The 15,714-nt window shown below is 41.9% G+C and overlaps 1 protein-coding gene across 1 annotated transcript; it reads right to left on the bottom strand.

Moving 5' to 3' along the window:
* Positions 1 to 1,772: 1,772 nt before the first annotated feature.
* Positions 1,773 to 14,985, bottom strand: LOC144684054 (pepsin A-like). Its single transcript, XM_078547769.1, has 8 exons — positions 14,935 to 14,985; positions 7,185 to 7,302; positions 5,738 to 5,856; positions 4,844 to 5,043; positions 3,326 to 3,445; positions 2,895 to 3,039; positions 2,081 to 2,179; positions 1,773 to 1,962 (listed from the first exon to the last, which is right to left on the bottom strand). Exons 1-8 carry the CDS (start codon positions 14,983 to 14,985, stop codon positions 1,831 to 1,833), a joined length of 984 nt encoding a protein of 327 aa, XP_078403895.1. The 3' UTR covers positions 1,773 to 1,830.
* Between the last annotated feature and the right edge of the window lie 729 nt (positions 14,986 to 15,714).

The following is a 15,714-nucleotide window of genomic DNA, read 5'->3' as shown; positions in this document are numbered from 1 at the left end:
TAAAGTTTTATTTTTGACATTTATGATTCTCCCTTAACTCCATAAGCATCTCCTAATTTGTATATTGCTTTTTGTACTTTTATTTAAATATGAGTTATATTCCCTACGTTTTGCTTCCTGCAATGCTGCCTGTGACAATTCTTCAATCTGATTGGGTGATCAGCCTGTCTTTGCCTGCCCTATCTCTGGATGCCACAGATCCACTGAAAAAGGTCCCAAATTGAACCTGACATTGGGAAACAGGATATCTACGTTCTAGAGCCGATCAAATCTATGTGGATAACTTTTGTAAAGGACGCGGACGATGCTGTCCCATTGCAGCTGACTTGAAAATATGTGTGATTGCTTCTTACAATCTTGGGAAACATTGCCGACCATTTTAGAATATCTAGACCAGGGTGCACTGAAACTCAATCTGAAATGGAAATCACAGAATCACAGAATTTTAATGGCACAGAAGGAGGCCATTCCACCCATCGTGTCTGCACTGGATCTGCAAATGAGCATTATGACCTAGTGCCATAGTCCTGCCTTTTCCCCTTAAACCTTCACATTGTTTCTATTCAAATAATCATCAAATGTCCTCTTCAATGCCTCGATTAAACCTCCCTTCACCACACTTGGAGGCAGTGCATTCCAGACCCAAACCACTTGTTGTGTGAAAAAGTTTTATCTGACGTCACATTTGCATCTTTTGAAAATCACTTTAAATTGTGCTCTATCGTTCTTGATCCTTTAACGAGTGGGAACAGCTTCTGTCCATCTTTTCTGTCCAGCCCCCTCATGATTTCGAATATCTCTATCAAATCTCTTCTTAGGCTTCTTCTCTCCAAGGAGAACAGCCCCAACCTCTCCAATCTATCTCTGTACCTGAAGTGTCCATCCCTGGAACCATTCGTGAAAACGCTTCTGCCCTCTCTCCAATGTGTTCACATCCTTCCTATAATGTGGCGCCCAGAAGTATACACAACGCTCTTGTACACTATGCCATAATATCCAGCATCTTGAATCAATGGGATCTTATATTAGAATTACACTGAGACATAAATAGAACCAGAACGAGACTTCACCAGGCCACTTCCAAATTTCTGAAGATATTATTCAACAACCACTTCTCATGTGATCTACAAATTCCTACCTGTGTTTGGCAAACTTTGACATGAGTGGATCACCTCACAAGACAGTTCAAATGTGAAATGAATTCAGGCAGCCCCACACACAGAAGTAAATGGAACAAGAAACAGGAAAACTGGGAGTATGCGTTGCATGTTGGTATTTTATTGAACAATTTTAAGAACGATTGTAACGAAGAGAAAAGGAGAGAAAAGGCTGCCGTGTGATGTTAGGATCACATTTACTTCAAATCAGGTTTCACTGCAGAGGTCATCCACATTCAGCAGAAATGTGTATGTCTCTGGAGTGAATCACTGCACCAATAATATATCACGGCTGAATGTCAGAACCAAAAGATAACAGAGTGAAAGTGCTGCACAATCAGAGAGGGAATATAATTAGACTCTATCAACATTCTCATTTCCAATCCAGAATCAGTGTCCTTAGTCTGTTCCTATAAAAACACACAGTGACAAGCCATTTCTTTAATTGTCATTTCTATTTTCTTTGTTTTTCAGCTGTGATTTAGTGCAGAGTTCTGCTGAGCACAAACCACAGCCAATTGCCAATTGTATATATTTGTTTATTGTTATTCAAGAGATGATGACTTCCTCTATTACACTCTGCAACCAGGTGACAACTGCTGCACTGGAGAGTCATGTGATGGCTTAAAATGCAGATCGAGGTGTGCTTTTAATGAGAATACAGATGAAGAAATTAGACAGCCTTAGCCAAACCCACACGATTGTTCCCAATGTCGAAAATGGAGTAATATTCCCCAATGAACACATCTCCCAGGATCCAGAGGTTTCCACCAGTAACGCCAAATCCACTGATGCAGCTTTTTTGCTCGTCAAAAGTTTGCTGTAAGGAACAGGAGAACAATTAACATTAAAAAAATATTCCTATTGCATCTTCTAAAATTTCAAAGTTTATTCTAGCACCCCATTGCTGTCCAATAACACACCTGCAACGTGTAAGCCTTTGCGGGGAGAGGGAAGTCCACTCCATTGATTGTGAAGACCACATCAGGCATGTTCTGCAGATTGTTACAGTTTATGTTGTACTGTAAGAAAATAGAAACAGCATTCAGTTATTGTGTCAGTATAAAGATTTACAATAACTCATTTATAGTGCAATGCCATTCCTAATTAATCAATATTGAGCTAAAGATGAGGTGAAATTGGAATACACAAGCAGGATAACAGGAAATGGTTAAAGAGAAAGATTAGCGATTCCCAGGATAGATTTAATTTCCATATAGCAACATCACACCAAAACATTTCTAAATATCAGTGTTCATCTCAATGCCAAAACAATAATAAATAGGATAATGGATTTCACATTTTGTCTTCTGATAGTGTGCACTATTTCTGCATTAAATTTTCCCCTTGAATAAGAAGGTTCCAAAATGTAAAGACTCCTCACCATAATTTTGCTACAAATATTGGAACCTTTCAAATATTTATAGGGCAGTATGTCCATACTAGTGTGATTGTTGCCTCATATTTGTCAAATTTAATTTAACATCACTCTGTCCTCTCACTCCCGCCCACTCTACCCCTCCCTTCCCACATACCATCCCCACCCCCACCCACAAGAGGCTGAGGGAATTTCCACAGAGCAAATTATGGATGAGAATTTGCAAGACTTTTTTACAAATGTAGCGTGTAGCATTTTGTCATAGTGTAAATGATCTGTTCGAGGCTGCATTGTGAATGATTCATTGATGCACACTCAGACATTCCACATCCACGCCCAATGTTGGAACATGGGTTTACCATTCCATAGGAAGTTGGAGTTGCTCCAATGCCCTGCTGGATATTGCCAATGGGTGTACTGGGGCCAACAAGAAGAGAAGTACCAGTATCAACAATGGCAGGACAACCTCCACTGCAGGCCACAACCTCACCATCGATTGTCACCCTGGACAGAGAAAAATGCGTCAAGAATTCGTCAAAGACTTAAAACTGCCTCAAGTATTAGACAAATTGAACAATTAATAGCAAGTTGAGTTTCCTAGCTCGCTGAGACATTGATTATATCTTCCATAAACGCTGATTCAACTGAGATCTTAAAATTAGTCTAAGTATTTTATTCCTTCTTTCCTTTTAGTTTGTTTGTTTCAATATAATTTGTTAAAACCATTATCTCAGACTTCAGTAGAGAAGCAGAAAATATCTATTCCTCTTGTCGATGGGTAATCACTTACCTGTCAATGAGGATTTGCCAGTAGGCATCACGAGTGACAGGAACCCAGTGAATTTGGCCTCTGTAGTGACTTGAATCAATTCCACCAAATAGGATTTCACTGCCGGACTGACCTTGCTGTCTGTAAAACAAAAGAGAATTCAAGAAAAGCTCAGAGATTGATATATTTCCAGTTTAGAGGTAGCACTTAGTAATGTGACTGCCTATTGGATATTAAATCTAAAATCAACAACTTTCTAAAGCAGCTACTAAAAGTCATTGATTGCAATGTTGCCATAAATACTAAAAATGAATTCAAAATTATAAATTCAAATTGGGGAACTATACCTTTTAAATGAATGATGCGGAATATATTCTGGCTCTGTTTATTGGTTCTATTCTGAATTGGGTTGAAGCACCAGAGGACAAATTCAAGGTTTGGAACCAAATCACTTTGAAACAAAGCACCTGCATTGATGTTGAGCCTTTCACATCCTGAGAATGGCCTTAAATTCTTCTCACCCAACTCATACTTTTAAAGTGTATTTAACATTGCAGTGTAGACAAAGGTGGTAGGCAGTTTGTACACAGCAGTGTCCCACAAATAATCTGAGCAAACTCAGTGAAAAGATACCACGGACATCAGTTTCCTGCCCACTTCCCATATCCATCAATTCCATGAATGGCCAAAAATCTGTCTATCTCAGCCTTAAGTATACTCAATGATGGAGCATCCGCAAACCTCTGGGGTAGAGAATGCCAAAGATTCACAATATCCTGATAGTGAAGAGGTTTCTCAACATGCCAGCCCCAGCCACCTAACCTGACTCTGTGCCCCTTTGTTCTAAATTCCACAGCCAGAAAATAACCTCTCAGTGTCCATCCTGTCAATGCCCTTCAGAATCTTGTATGTTTCAATGAGGCTGTTGTATTTTATGCATCGGAGATATGCAGAGATGATACACCATTTTCTACTTGCACAGGATAAGATTTATTTACAATGCTTTAAAAATGCCTGCTTCCACACTTGCAGCAGCTGGCCTCAGTTCAGTCTCTGCCTCTCTCTCTCTCTTGAAGTGACCACAGCCAGGCTTAACTAATCATACACAGTGAGCAGTGAACAGTGACACAGAATCAAATGTTGAGCAATTGTGCACTACTGGGCTCACCTCTAATTCTTCTAACCTCCAGAGAATATAAAGCTAATTTACTCAACATCTCTTCATTGGATAACCCTCTTACCCCAGGGACCAATCTAGTGAACCTTTGAAATACTGCCTCCAGTGCAACTATATCTTTCCTAGGATACAGGGACCAAAACTGCCCATGGAACTTCAGGTGTGGAGTACAATGCCACACTAAAGTATTGACATTCACAATGTGCTCAAGTTTTACATTCGATTTGAGCCCATGGCATTGACACAAAGACAAGAGCGTTAACAACGAAGGCAAGCTGATTGTTTGAGTAAAAGCAAAATAAGCAGTTCCTGTTTCATTCAGGGAAATAATATGTAGCAACAAGTGCATAAAAGATTTTCACCTTGTTAGGTACACAGAGAAGAGAGGCACATCCACCAGTCTCTGAGACATCATGTTACTAAATACAGTGGTGGCTCCTGATGCTGCAAGAGATGGAAAGCCCATGCCCAGAGTTCCATCAAATTTAACATAGGAAAAGAAACCACCAGGTTCAGTTGTACTTAAACCAAATTCCTGACCATGGATAGCAATGTTTGAAATCTAGAAAAATAAAGTCAAGTGATTATTCATGAAAAATTAAGCAGAATGTTATCCAGTGAATTGTAACTTCTCCATAAATTGCACTTAGCAAACATATTTTCCCACTCCCATGCAGCCAATCATGAGCCCCAATGGGTTAGATGACCAATTAAACTTTTTTTTAACAATCCTGGTTCATGGATAAATTTTGGAAAAGAAATGGGGAGTAGCCACATGATCTTCTTTGAATAGTAGATGGTGGTTGTTTACATCCACTTCAAAGTTTACCTATAACACTATGGCAGTCTCAATCTGGATTATCTGTACAAGTGGGTTTGAACTTGCAACCTTCTGACTCAGAGTGCTACCACTGAGTTAAGGCAGACGACTGACAGATGTCATATCCCACATTCAACGCAAATAGACATAAGGGTGTGAGTTGAACTGAATGAAGGGAGCATTTTCATCAAATATCTACTGTTCCAATGGAAAGAATTTCAGGCAGATTTTATTACAAATCCTCAACTTGGATGTTGAGACACTCTCTGCTACATCATCATTACACTCCCACGTATCTGTTCGTCTTCCAACTGATCAAACTCATTGTTTTTGATGCCAATATCTTGTGTCCTGATCTGGAACATATTACCTTTGACATCAATTATCACTGTTATGTCGTTGAATTTTCTTGATGAAGGGGCTACAATCTACTTACTCTGACAGTGTCATATCCCAGTATTCCTGTCATGGCTCCTGTACCATACCGGATAGATACACCCTGGTTGTTTGAACGATATGTTGATGACCATTTGGGGTTGAATCTTTTATGCACCACTGGAACAGAACATTCATTTCATGAAATTAATAACAAAAACATTTCATCATTTAGTCTAATACATCAAGAAATTTTTGTGCCAGAAAAGAATCAATTACTCACATTTTTAAATGATTCTATTTTTAACAAGCACCCACCCAATTTTCTTTAGCCTCTTAGGTGTATTACTGGTTCCCTTTTCCTTGGAATGAGGTCCTGAGAATGTGAGGAAGATCAGAAAGCTGTGTTCATGTGTGAGGTGGAGCTCTGAGTTGGACATGTGTGTGCACGTGTGTGTCCATGTGCACACTTACAAAGGAAGACAGTCTAGGGGAGACCCTCTTGTTAGCCTAGCCATTGGATAAGCTTAAACCTAATCAAATTTAACATGACACCAGAATGGTCCCTGGGTGAGGGATTTTTTGCTACCAGGTCAGGTTGGAGATCCTGGGCTCCCTCTCTTTGGAGCAAAGGTGATTGAGGGAAAATTTGATAGAGTTGTAGAAGATAATAAATTTATGATGGCTTTAGATAAGGTAGAGAAAGAAAAGCTGTTCCCATTAGCTGATAATTTAAAGACCAAGGGTGCAGATTTAAGGATTCGGGCAAAAGATGCAGGCGGATGTCAGGAAGAACTTTTTTAAGCAGTGGGCAGTAGTGACCTGGAACGTGCTGCCTACAAGAAAGGGAAGTAGAAATAATCAATGATTTCAAAAGGAAATTGGGTGAGAACTTGAGGAATATAAACCAGCAGGGCTATGGGGATAGAGCCATGGAATAGCACTGACTGGGTTGCTCTACAGTGAGCTGGCATGGACCCGATTGGCTAGATTGTCCCCTCTGTGCAGTAATGACTTCATGACTCTATGACTCAGCGTTATGGAGAATGTACCTTTGTTGTGTACTTTTGATTAGTTTAGTATTTTTATGAACTGACTTATCACTAAGGTTTCAAAACGTTGTTCCAACAGTTTCCAGATTTTCAATTTGCTTTGTTGCCGCAAAATCTCCACCGTCCATTATCTTTGCCAGTAACCATCCGATCCAGGAGTGTGAACTGGAAATTATTTTACACTAATGCTAAGATCTTAATGTACCTTCAACCTAAGATTTATCCATATCCAGAGGGAGACAAAGAACCACAGCGAAAACCTCCAAGAAATCAAAGCTCGGTTAAATTTCTCTCTGAGCCCAGAGACAACCAAGCAAAATTCTAGGCTTTCATCCAATCTTACAAAACACACTGTTCAACTGTGACTATTGTAGAAATTTGACTCTCTTCCTAACACAACTGATCTTAACAATTCACAAAGGGAAGTATGTTAACAGCAGGGTAATATTTACTTACTGCATGGATTGTCAGAACAGTAAACTGATGGGACCCAGAGATTGGATGAGCCAGTGTCAAAGATGACGGTGAAGCTCTGTGGTGGATTCCCAATGCTGATTGCTCCATAGTATGACAACTGTCAGCAAAAAGAAAAAGACCAAAATATATCACCTGGAAATATATCATTGTGTTATTAGGCTCAGGTTCCTCTACACCCATTAGAAAATGTAAATCTTCCCATCACTCCTTTATTCTAATCACATGATGCAGAAGTAGAAGAGTGTAGCTATTTAAATGCAAGAGATTTAATGAGCTATGCATCTGTTCCTATGTATTATGCTGAATATATACTTCATGGCTAAGATGCTGTTGCACCTTTCATTCATGTTCTCTTTAAGCTTCAGGTCGCATCTCAACTCTAACTGATGCTAACAAGACTGATAGCATTGTTAAACACCCACCCAGCAACACAAGGCATGCTCATTAAAGGTACCCAGGGATATTAACCCAGTAACCATCAGCATTGGTTAGACAAGCAGCTGCCAGTTCACAGGTCTACAGAAATCACAAGTAATTTCTCTCAATGAATCAGAAGTTTCAAATCCGAATCAAAAGGATTCAATGTTGTGAGCACCAGCTTTTCATAGAAACATAAAATGGTTACAGTGTAGATGGAGGCCATTTGACCCATCATGTCCTGCTAACTCTCTGGAATAGCAATTCATCTAGGCCTACACCCCCGCATTATCCCCGTGTCCCTGCCAATATTTTCTCTTCCGATAGTTTTGCATTTTCCTTTTCAAAGCTGCAATTGAATCTGCCTCCTCCACCCTTTTAGTCAGCACGTTCCAGATCCTAACCACCGGTTGTGTAAAAAATGCTTTGTCCTTGTGTTTCCTTCTGTTCTTTTGCCAACCGCCTTAAATCAGTAACCACTCGTTCTTGACCATTCTCCCAGTGATTTTGACAACCTCTATCAAATGTACTCTTAATCTTCTCTTCAAGTACAACAGCACCAGCTTTTTCAATCTATCCATGGAAGTGAAGTTTCTCATTCCTGGAACCAGCTGTTGAATCTTTTCTGTCCCCTTTCTAATGCCTTTGTATCCTTCCTATAACGTGGTTCTCAGAAGTGGAAATTTGACTCCAGTTGGGGTTGAATCAATACTTTGTCTAACGGTTCATCATAATTTCCTTGCTTTTATGATCTATTTATGAAGTCACTGCCATTGTCCCTTTGATTCGATGGCTTCAACTTTGATGACAAGTTGTTTTGTGGCATTTATCAAAGGTTTTTAGGAATTCCCGTATGAATGAAGAGTGCAGGAGGGCATGCCATGAGCAGCACCAGGCTTACCTACAAATGAGATGTCAACCTGGTAAAGCTATAACACAGGACTACTTGTGCACCAAACAGCATAAGCAGCAAGTGATAGATAGGGATAAGTGATCCCACAACCAACAGATCAGATTTAAGCTCTGCAGTCCTGCCACATCCAGTGGTGAATGGTGGTGGACAATTAAACAACTCACTGGAGGAGAAGGCTCCACAAATATCTCCATCCTCAATGATGGAGGAGGCCAGCACAGCAGTACAAAGATAATGCTGAAGCATTCGCAAAAATCATCAGCCAGAAGTATTGAGTGGATGATCCATCTCGGCCTCCTCTGGAGGTCCCCAGCATCACAGATGCCTGTCTTTGGCCAATTTGATTCACTCTACGTGATATCAAGGAACGGCTGAAGGGACTGGATACTGCGAAGGTTATGGGCCCTGACAATATTCCGGCAATATTTCTGAAGGCTTGTGCTCCAGCACATGCCGCACCACTAGCCAAGCTGTTCCAGTACAGCTACAGCACTGGCATCTACCCAGCTATGTGGAAAATTGCCCGGTATGTCCTGTACACAAAGAGCAGCGCAAATCCAGCCCAGCCAATTACCGCCCCATCATTCTACTCTCCATTATCAGTAAAGTAATAGAAGGGTTCATCAGCAATGCTATCAAGTGGCACTTGCTTAGCAATAACCTGCTCACTGACGCCCAGTTTGTGTTCTGACAGGGCCACTCAGCTCCTGACTTCATTATAGCCTTGGCTGAAACATGGACAAAAGAACTGAACTCCCGAGGTGAGGTGAGAGTGACTGCCCTTGACATCAAGGCAGCAGTTGACCAAGTGTGGCCTCAAGGAGCCCTAGCGAAACTGGATTCAATACCAATCAGGGGGGAAAGATCTACACTGGTTGGAAACATACTTAGCATGTAGGAAGATGGCTGTGATTGTTGGAGGTCAGTCATCTCAGGTCCAGGACACCACTGCAGGAGTTCCTCAGGGTAGTGTCCTAGGCCTAACCATCTTCAGTTCCTTCATCATTGGCCTTCCTTCCATCACAAGGTCAGGATTGGGGATGTTTGCTGATGATTGCACAATGTTCTGTACCTTTGCGACTCCTCATATACTGAAGCAGTCCATGTCCAAATGCAGCAAGATCTGGACAATATCCAGGCTTGTGCTGACAATTGGCAAGTAACATTTGCGTTACATAAGTGTCAGGCAATGAGCATCTCCAAACACAGAGAATCCAACCATCACCCATGATGTTCAATGACATTATCATCACTGAATCCCCCAATATCAACATCCTGGGGATTACCAGTAACCAGAAACTGAACTGGACTAGCCATATAAATGCTGTGTCTACAAGAGCAGGTCAAAGGCTTGGAATCGCATTACGAGTAACTCACCTCCTGACTCCCCAAAGCCTGTCCACCATCTACAAGGCACAAGTCAGAAGTATGATGGAGTACTCCCCACTTGCCTGGATGAGTGCAGCTCCCACAACACTCAAAAAGCTTGACACCATCCAGGACAAAGCAGTCCACTTGATTGGCACCACATCCACAAACATTCACTCCCACCACCACCAATGCACAGTAGCAGCAGTGTGTACCATCTGCAAGGAGCTCACCAAGGATCCTTTGACAGCACCATCCAAATCCATGACCTCTATCATCTAGAAAGACAAGGGCAGCAGACACATGGATGCACCACAAATTGGAAGTTCCCCTCCAAGCCACTCATCATCCTGACTTGGAAATATATTGCTGTTCCTTCACTGTTGCTGGATCAAAATCCTGGAACTCCATCCCTAACAGCACTGTGGGTGTACCTACACCACGGTGGTTCAAGAAGGCAGCTCACCACCACCTTCTCAAAGGTAATTAGGGAAGGGCAAGAAATGCTGGCCTAGCCTGTGTCACCCACATCCCATGAACGATTAAATCAAAATTTCCCACTGCGGAGGTTGAAGAACCTCTGATGTTGAATTTTCTGGAGGGTATTAATTTATCATGCTTACATTGAGGGGGCTCAACTGACAACATCAGCTGCAACAGTGATGCCCTGTTGATTTTGAAAACTCATCCGACTCCAACAAGATAAGTTTTGCATTTGAAATTTAGAAATATACTCTTTAGGGGTAGAAATTTCACTTCAGATTTATGATGTGCTGGCTTCAAAAGCCGTAGTCCAGGACTTGAATATGTAATCTGGGTTTACATGTTTGATGCCATGTTAAAATATGGATCTTCTGCATGTTCAAGTTAACTTTATCAAGGAAGAGCAGATGGATTCCCCAAATGTTATACCCAATATTTACCCCCTTACCCAAAACCACCAAAAGGGATTAACTGCTTTTTAAATTTGTTCTTGGGATATGTGTCCTACTGGGAAGGACAGCAATTATTACACCAAACTGCCCTTGAGCAGGTGATGGTGAACCCCCTTATCAACTTTTCTGTAATGGGATGATACAACTGAGTGGCTTGCTAGGCCATTTCAGAGGGTCGATGAGAGTCAACCACATTGCTGTGGGCCTGGAGTCATATGTAGGCCAGACCAGTTAAGGACAACAGATTCCCACCCCTGAAGAGCATTAGCAATTCAGGTGGGTTTTACACAATAATCCAGTAGTTACATGATCATTTTTAATTAGACTAGCATTTTATTCCAGATTTATTAATTAATTTAATTTAAATTCAGCAACTTCCCTGATAGGATTTGAACTCATGACTTGGATGTATTGCTAGGTCGTGCCACTGACCACCCCATCCTTGCATTTCCATCCCATTGTTGCAAGTCGGATTTTCCTGTGTACGACTGTCTGCTGCCTATATGTACAAAGCAATTAGGCCCATGCTTGAGTATTAACTCGTTCCTCCATGGCATTGCAATTGAATCCAGCATTTTCCAGCCCAAGAAATAGAAAAAGCCAAGGTTCCTGCTCCAGTTTATTGTGGATTGTTGAATCCCTGGACATTGGAAAAAGGCAAGATTACAAACTGCGATAACCATCATTGTGTCCAACAGCCCACTTGCATTCATTATAAATTCTCAAGTCGTGAAAGGTCATTTGGGTGAAGTCAGCAATTGCCAATAGAAGAGAAACTCAACATTTGCTGATAATCTATTAGAATTGAAGCCATACTGAAGAATTCTGGGCAATTCTCATCATGCTCGGCTGTGGCAAGTGAACAGAGACAGCCTTTTTAACTATGTTTTCCTGCTGAATCATATCTTTGGTTCCATCAACTTTGGGTAAAATCGGTCACCTTGCCCAAAAACGTCTGGGGACTTTATTTTTCCATTCAGGAGGACCAATTCCCTTTACACATAACTGTGGGCCGATAACAGCTTGATAACCTGTTGGCCTTTTGGGAATGTATAATATTTAACTTACTATTTCTTGCTCCAGTGCGTTCCCATTGTGTGCACTGACCCAACAAAGGCAGAGAAATAGTTCAATGCCGGGCATGATAGGAAAACCTGTTCGTCCCAAAACTGCTTCTTTCGTATGTGAGTAACTTATATGTTCTGCATTTTACCCATTATGTTTCCCCAAGTTAAATGATCAGACTTTCTGTGAGACAGTGATGCAAAATATAGTGAGACAACAGATGAATGAACCTCTCTGTGCATTGACAAGAAAAGAGTTTCATAACTTTATAAGGAGCCAGGTGTATGTATATTACCAGGCTCTCCTTGTGGTGTAAAGAAGTTCATTGTTTAATATTTGTTCTTGTTATCTGAAATCATAATGAGTTACTCTTTATCCAAACAGTATAGAAAAAACTAATAATTCAGAGTGTGTCTTTATTAATTCCATTATTGTTCCGTCTTGAATTCTCTTCGCAGAATCACAGAATCTTACCAGCACAGAAGGAGGCCATTCGGCCCATCATGCCTGCACCGGCTCTCTAAATCAACCTTATGACCTAGTGCCATTGCCCTGTCTTTTCCCCGTACCCCTGCACCTGGTTTCTATTCAAAGAATCATCTAATGCCCTCTTAAATGCCTCGATTGAACCTGCCTCCACCAAACTTCCAGGCGGCACATTCCATCATCGTAAAACATACGATACAACAATCACTGTCTCCTAAATGTTCCCCATCTTCTTTAGCAGAGAAACAGGTTCACAACGTTGGTACTGGAATGAAATTGTAAAACCCAAACTACTTCATGGCCAGGATTTTACAGCCCCTCTGGCCCTGGGGGATATTAGGGTCCCGTCGAACTGAGTGGAGATTTCAGTGGTTCGCTGCATCCGCTGAGTGGAGAAACGCTGTGGTGGGGCAGTAAAACCCTGGCCTATTTGTCTCCCACCGATGTTTCTGAAACTATCCCAATGCCCAGCTGCTCACTCTGACTGGACCACATTCAGTCTCCTATTCACCCTGGAGCTGAGATACATGCCCATGGCCCCTCACACCCTCCATCACAACCTATGCCCCCCCACTCATCCCTATGGCCTCTCAAAACCTCCACACCAACTTATCCTGTTCTACATGCCTCAATGGTTTTTTATAACTCTATGACATCATAGCCCCACTCATGCCAACCCATGGCCCCCACACACCACCCTTTTCCTTTACAACTACCATGTCAATTGACCTAGTATCCAGCAAGGGCAGACATCAGGACCCATGCTGTGATGAGATAAAAGAAAGTTCTATAAAATGAAGCTCTAAGTGTCTATTGCAGACTCCACAACATTTTAAAAACACTCTCATTCAAAAAAAACCCTTTTCTGCATTTACATGCCTTCAACTAAATAACGCCTTATAATAACTTCCAACAAAGTCCCACATAAGAGATGGGCGTGTAAAATTAAAGTGCACGGGATTGGGGTAGTACATTGAGATTGATAGAACACTGATTGACAGACAGGAAACAAAGTGTAGGAATAAACGGGTCTTTTTCTGAATGGCAGCCAGTTATTCACAATATATATTAATGATTTAGATGAGGGAATTAAATGTAATATCTCCAAATTTGCAGATGACACAAAGCTGGGTGGGAGGGTGAGCTGTGAGAAGGATACAGAGATGCTTCAGTGTGATTTGGACAAGCTGAGTGAGTGGGCAAATGTATCGCAGATTCAGTATAAGGTGGATAAATGTGAGGTTATCCATTTTGGTAGCAAAAAGAGGAACGCAGATTATTATCTGAAAGGCTATAATTTGAGAGAGGGGAATGTGCAACGAGACCTGGGTGTCCTTGTACACCAGTTGCTGAAGGTAAGCATGCAGGTGCAGCAGGCGGTAAAGAAGGCAAATGGTATGTTGGCGTTCATAGCCAGAGGATTCGAGTACAGGAACAGGGATGTCTTGCTGCTATTGTACAGGGCCTTGGTGAGACCACAACTGGAATATTGTGTGCAGTTCTGGTCTCCTTATCTGAGGAAGCATGTACTTGCTATAGAAGGAGAGCAGCAAAGGTTTAGCCCTGGGATGGCGGGACTGACATATGAGGAGAGATTGAGTCGATTAGGATTATATTCGCTGGAGTTCAGAAGAATGAGGGGGGATGTCACAGAAACCTATAGAATTCTAACAGTACTAGACAGCGTAGATGCAGGAAGGATATTCCCAATGGTGGAGGAGTCCGGAACCAGGGGTCACAGTCTGAGGACATGGGGTAGGCCATTTAGGACTGAGATGAGGAGAAATTTCTTCACCCAGAGAGTGGTGAGCCTGTGGAATTCGTTACCACAGGAAGTGTAGCTGAGACCAAAATATTGCATGCTTTCAAGCAGGAGTTAGATATGGCTCTTGGGGCGAAAGGGATCAAAGGGTATGGGGAGAAGGCAGGAGCAGGCTATTGAGTTGGATGATCAGACATGTTCACGAGGAATGGTGGAACAGGCTCAAAGTGCCGAATGGCCTACTCATGCTCCTAGTTTTTATGTTTCTATATGTACCTATAACAAATATTTCATTCTAGTACACAATTCCCTATGACAACAAGCATTGGAGTTCATAGTCCCATATCAAAGAGTCCAGAACCACTTGTAGCTGTCAATTAAACTGTGAAATTAGCAGGCACTCTGCTATGATAATGAATGGTTGTGAAATCAGTCAGAAAGCACTAATCCAATAATGACAACCCTCAGATTTTTGTCAACAGACAGAATGAAATATCAAGCAATCATTTTCTAATACACCAGGCAATTTTTTCAAAGATGTAAGGAGCAGGACCTTTAAATGCCTTGACACTTTTGACAGCTCCTCTGATAAGTGTTTCTAACAGTTTTAACAGGCCCCTTTGACACATCTATTGACAGTTCCAGTGAGGTTGACAGTAATGAGTTTATGCATTTTTAGGCACATTTATGCCTCCTTTGAATAATTCCAAAGGGCACCTGACCTCCACCAAAGGTTTCTTGGGACCAGACCCAAAGGTGTACCTTATCAGTCCAAAGAGGTACCCTAGGTTTCCAAATGAATCCAAAGTTCAAGTATGATGTTACCAGCTCCATTCTGCACAATTCAGGTTTTACACTACACGGCTACCAAAATACCACTTCAGTGGGGTCCAGTTAATGACTTAAATAGCCAGTTGCCTCTGTAAAACATGCATGCACGAAATACCCCCTGTCCCCGCAAAAAATGGGAAGTGCCATATTTGGGGGTTGGGAGGGTGGGACTTATGATTTCTGGCCACTTCCATCATTTTGCTACAACAGAGAGGCCTTGCATACTGTCACTTTGTGACATTTCTTAATTTCATTGCTATATGAGCCCTCTGACATTGAAATCCTTAGTCAAGCCTCACAGAATTACAGAATCACAGTGCAGAAGAGGTCCTTCGGCCCATCGAGTCTGCACCGACATGAGAGAAACACCTGACCTACCTACCTCATCCCATTTACCAGCACTTGGCCCATAGCCTCGAATGTTATGACGTGCCAAGTGCTCATCCAGGTACTTTTCAAATGATGTGAAGCAACCCACCATCACCATCCTCCCAGGCAGTGCATTCCAGACCGTCACCACCCTCTGGGTAAAAAAGATTTCCTCACAACCCCCCTAAACCTCCTGCCCCTCACCTGAACTTGTGTCCCCTTGTGACTGTCCCATCAACCCCAGGCAACTGCAGCACCCTATCCATCCTGTCCATGCCCCTCATAATCTTGTACACCTTGATCAGCTCACCCCTCAGTCTTCTCTGCTCCAACGAAATCAACCCAAGTCTATCCAACCTCTCT

Source organism: Cetorhinus maximus, chromosome 8 (assembly GCF_964194155.1).
Source record: "Cetorhinus maximus chromosome 8, sCetMax3.hap1.1, whole genome shotgun sequence".
Lineage (NCBI taxonomy): Eukaryota > Metazoa > Chordata > Chondrichthyes > Lamniformes > Cetorhinidae > Cetorhinus > Cetorhinus maximus.
Note: the sequence above shows the minus strand (reverse complement) of the source record. Positions and strands in the feature narration are given on the sequence as shown.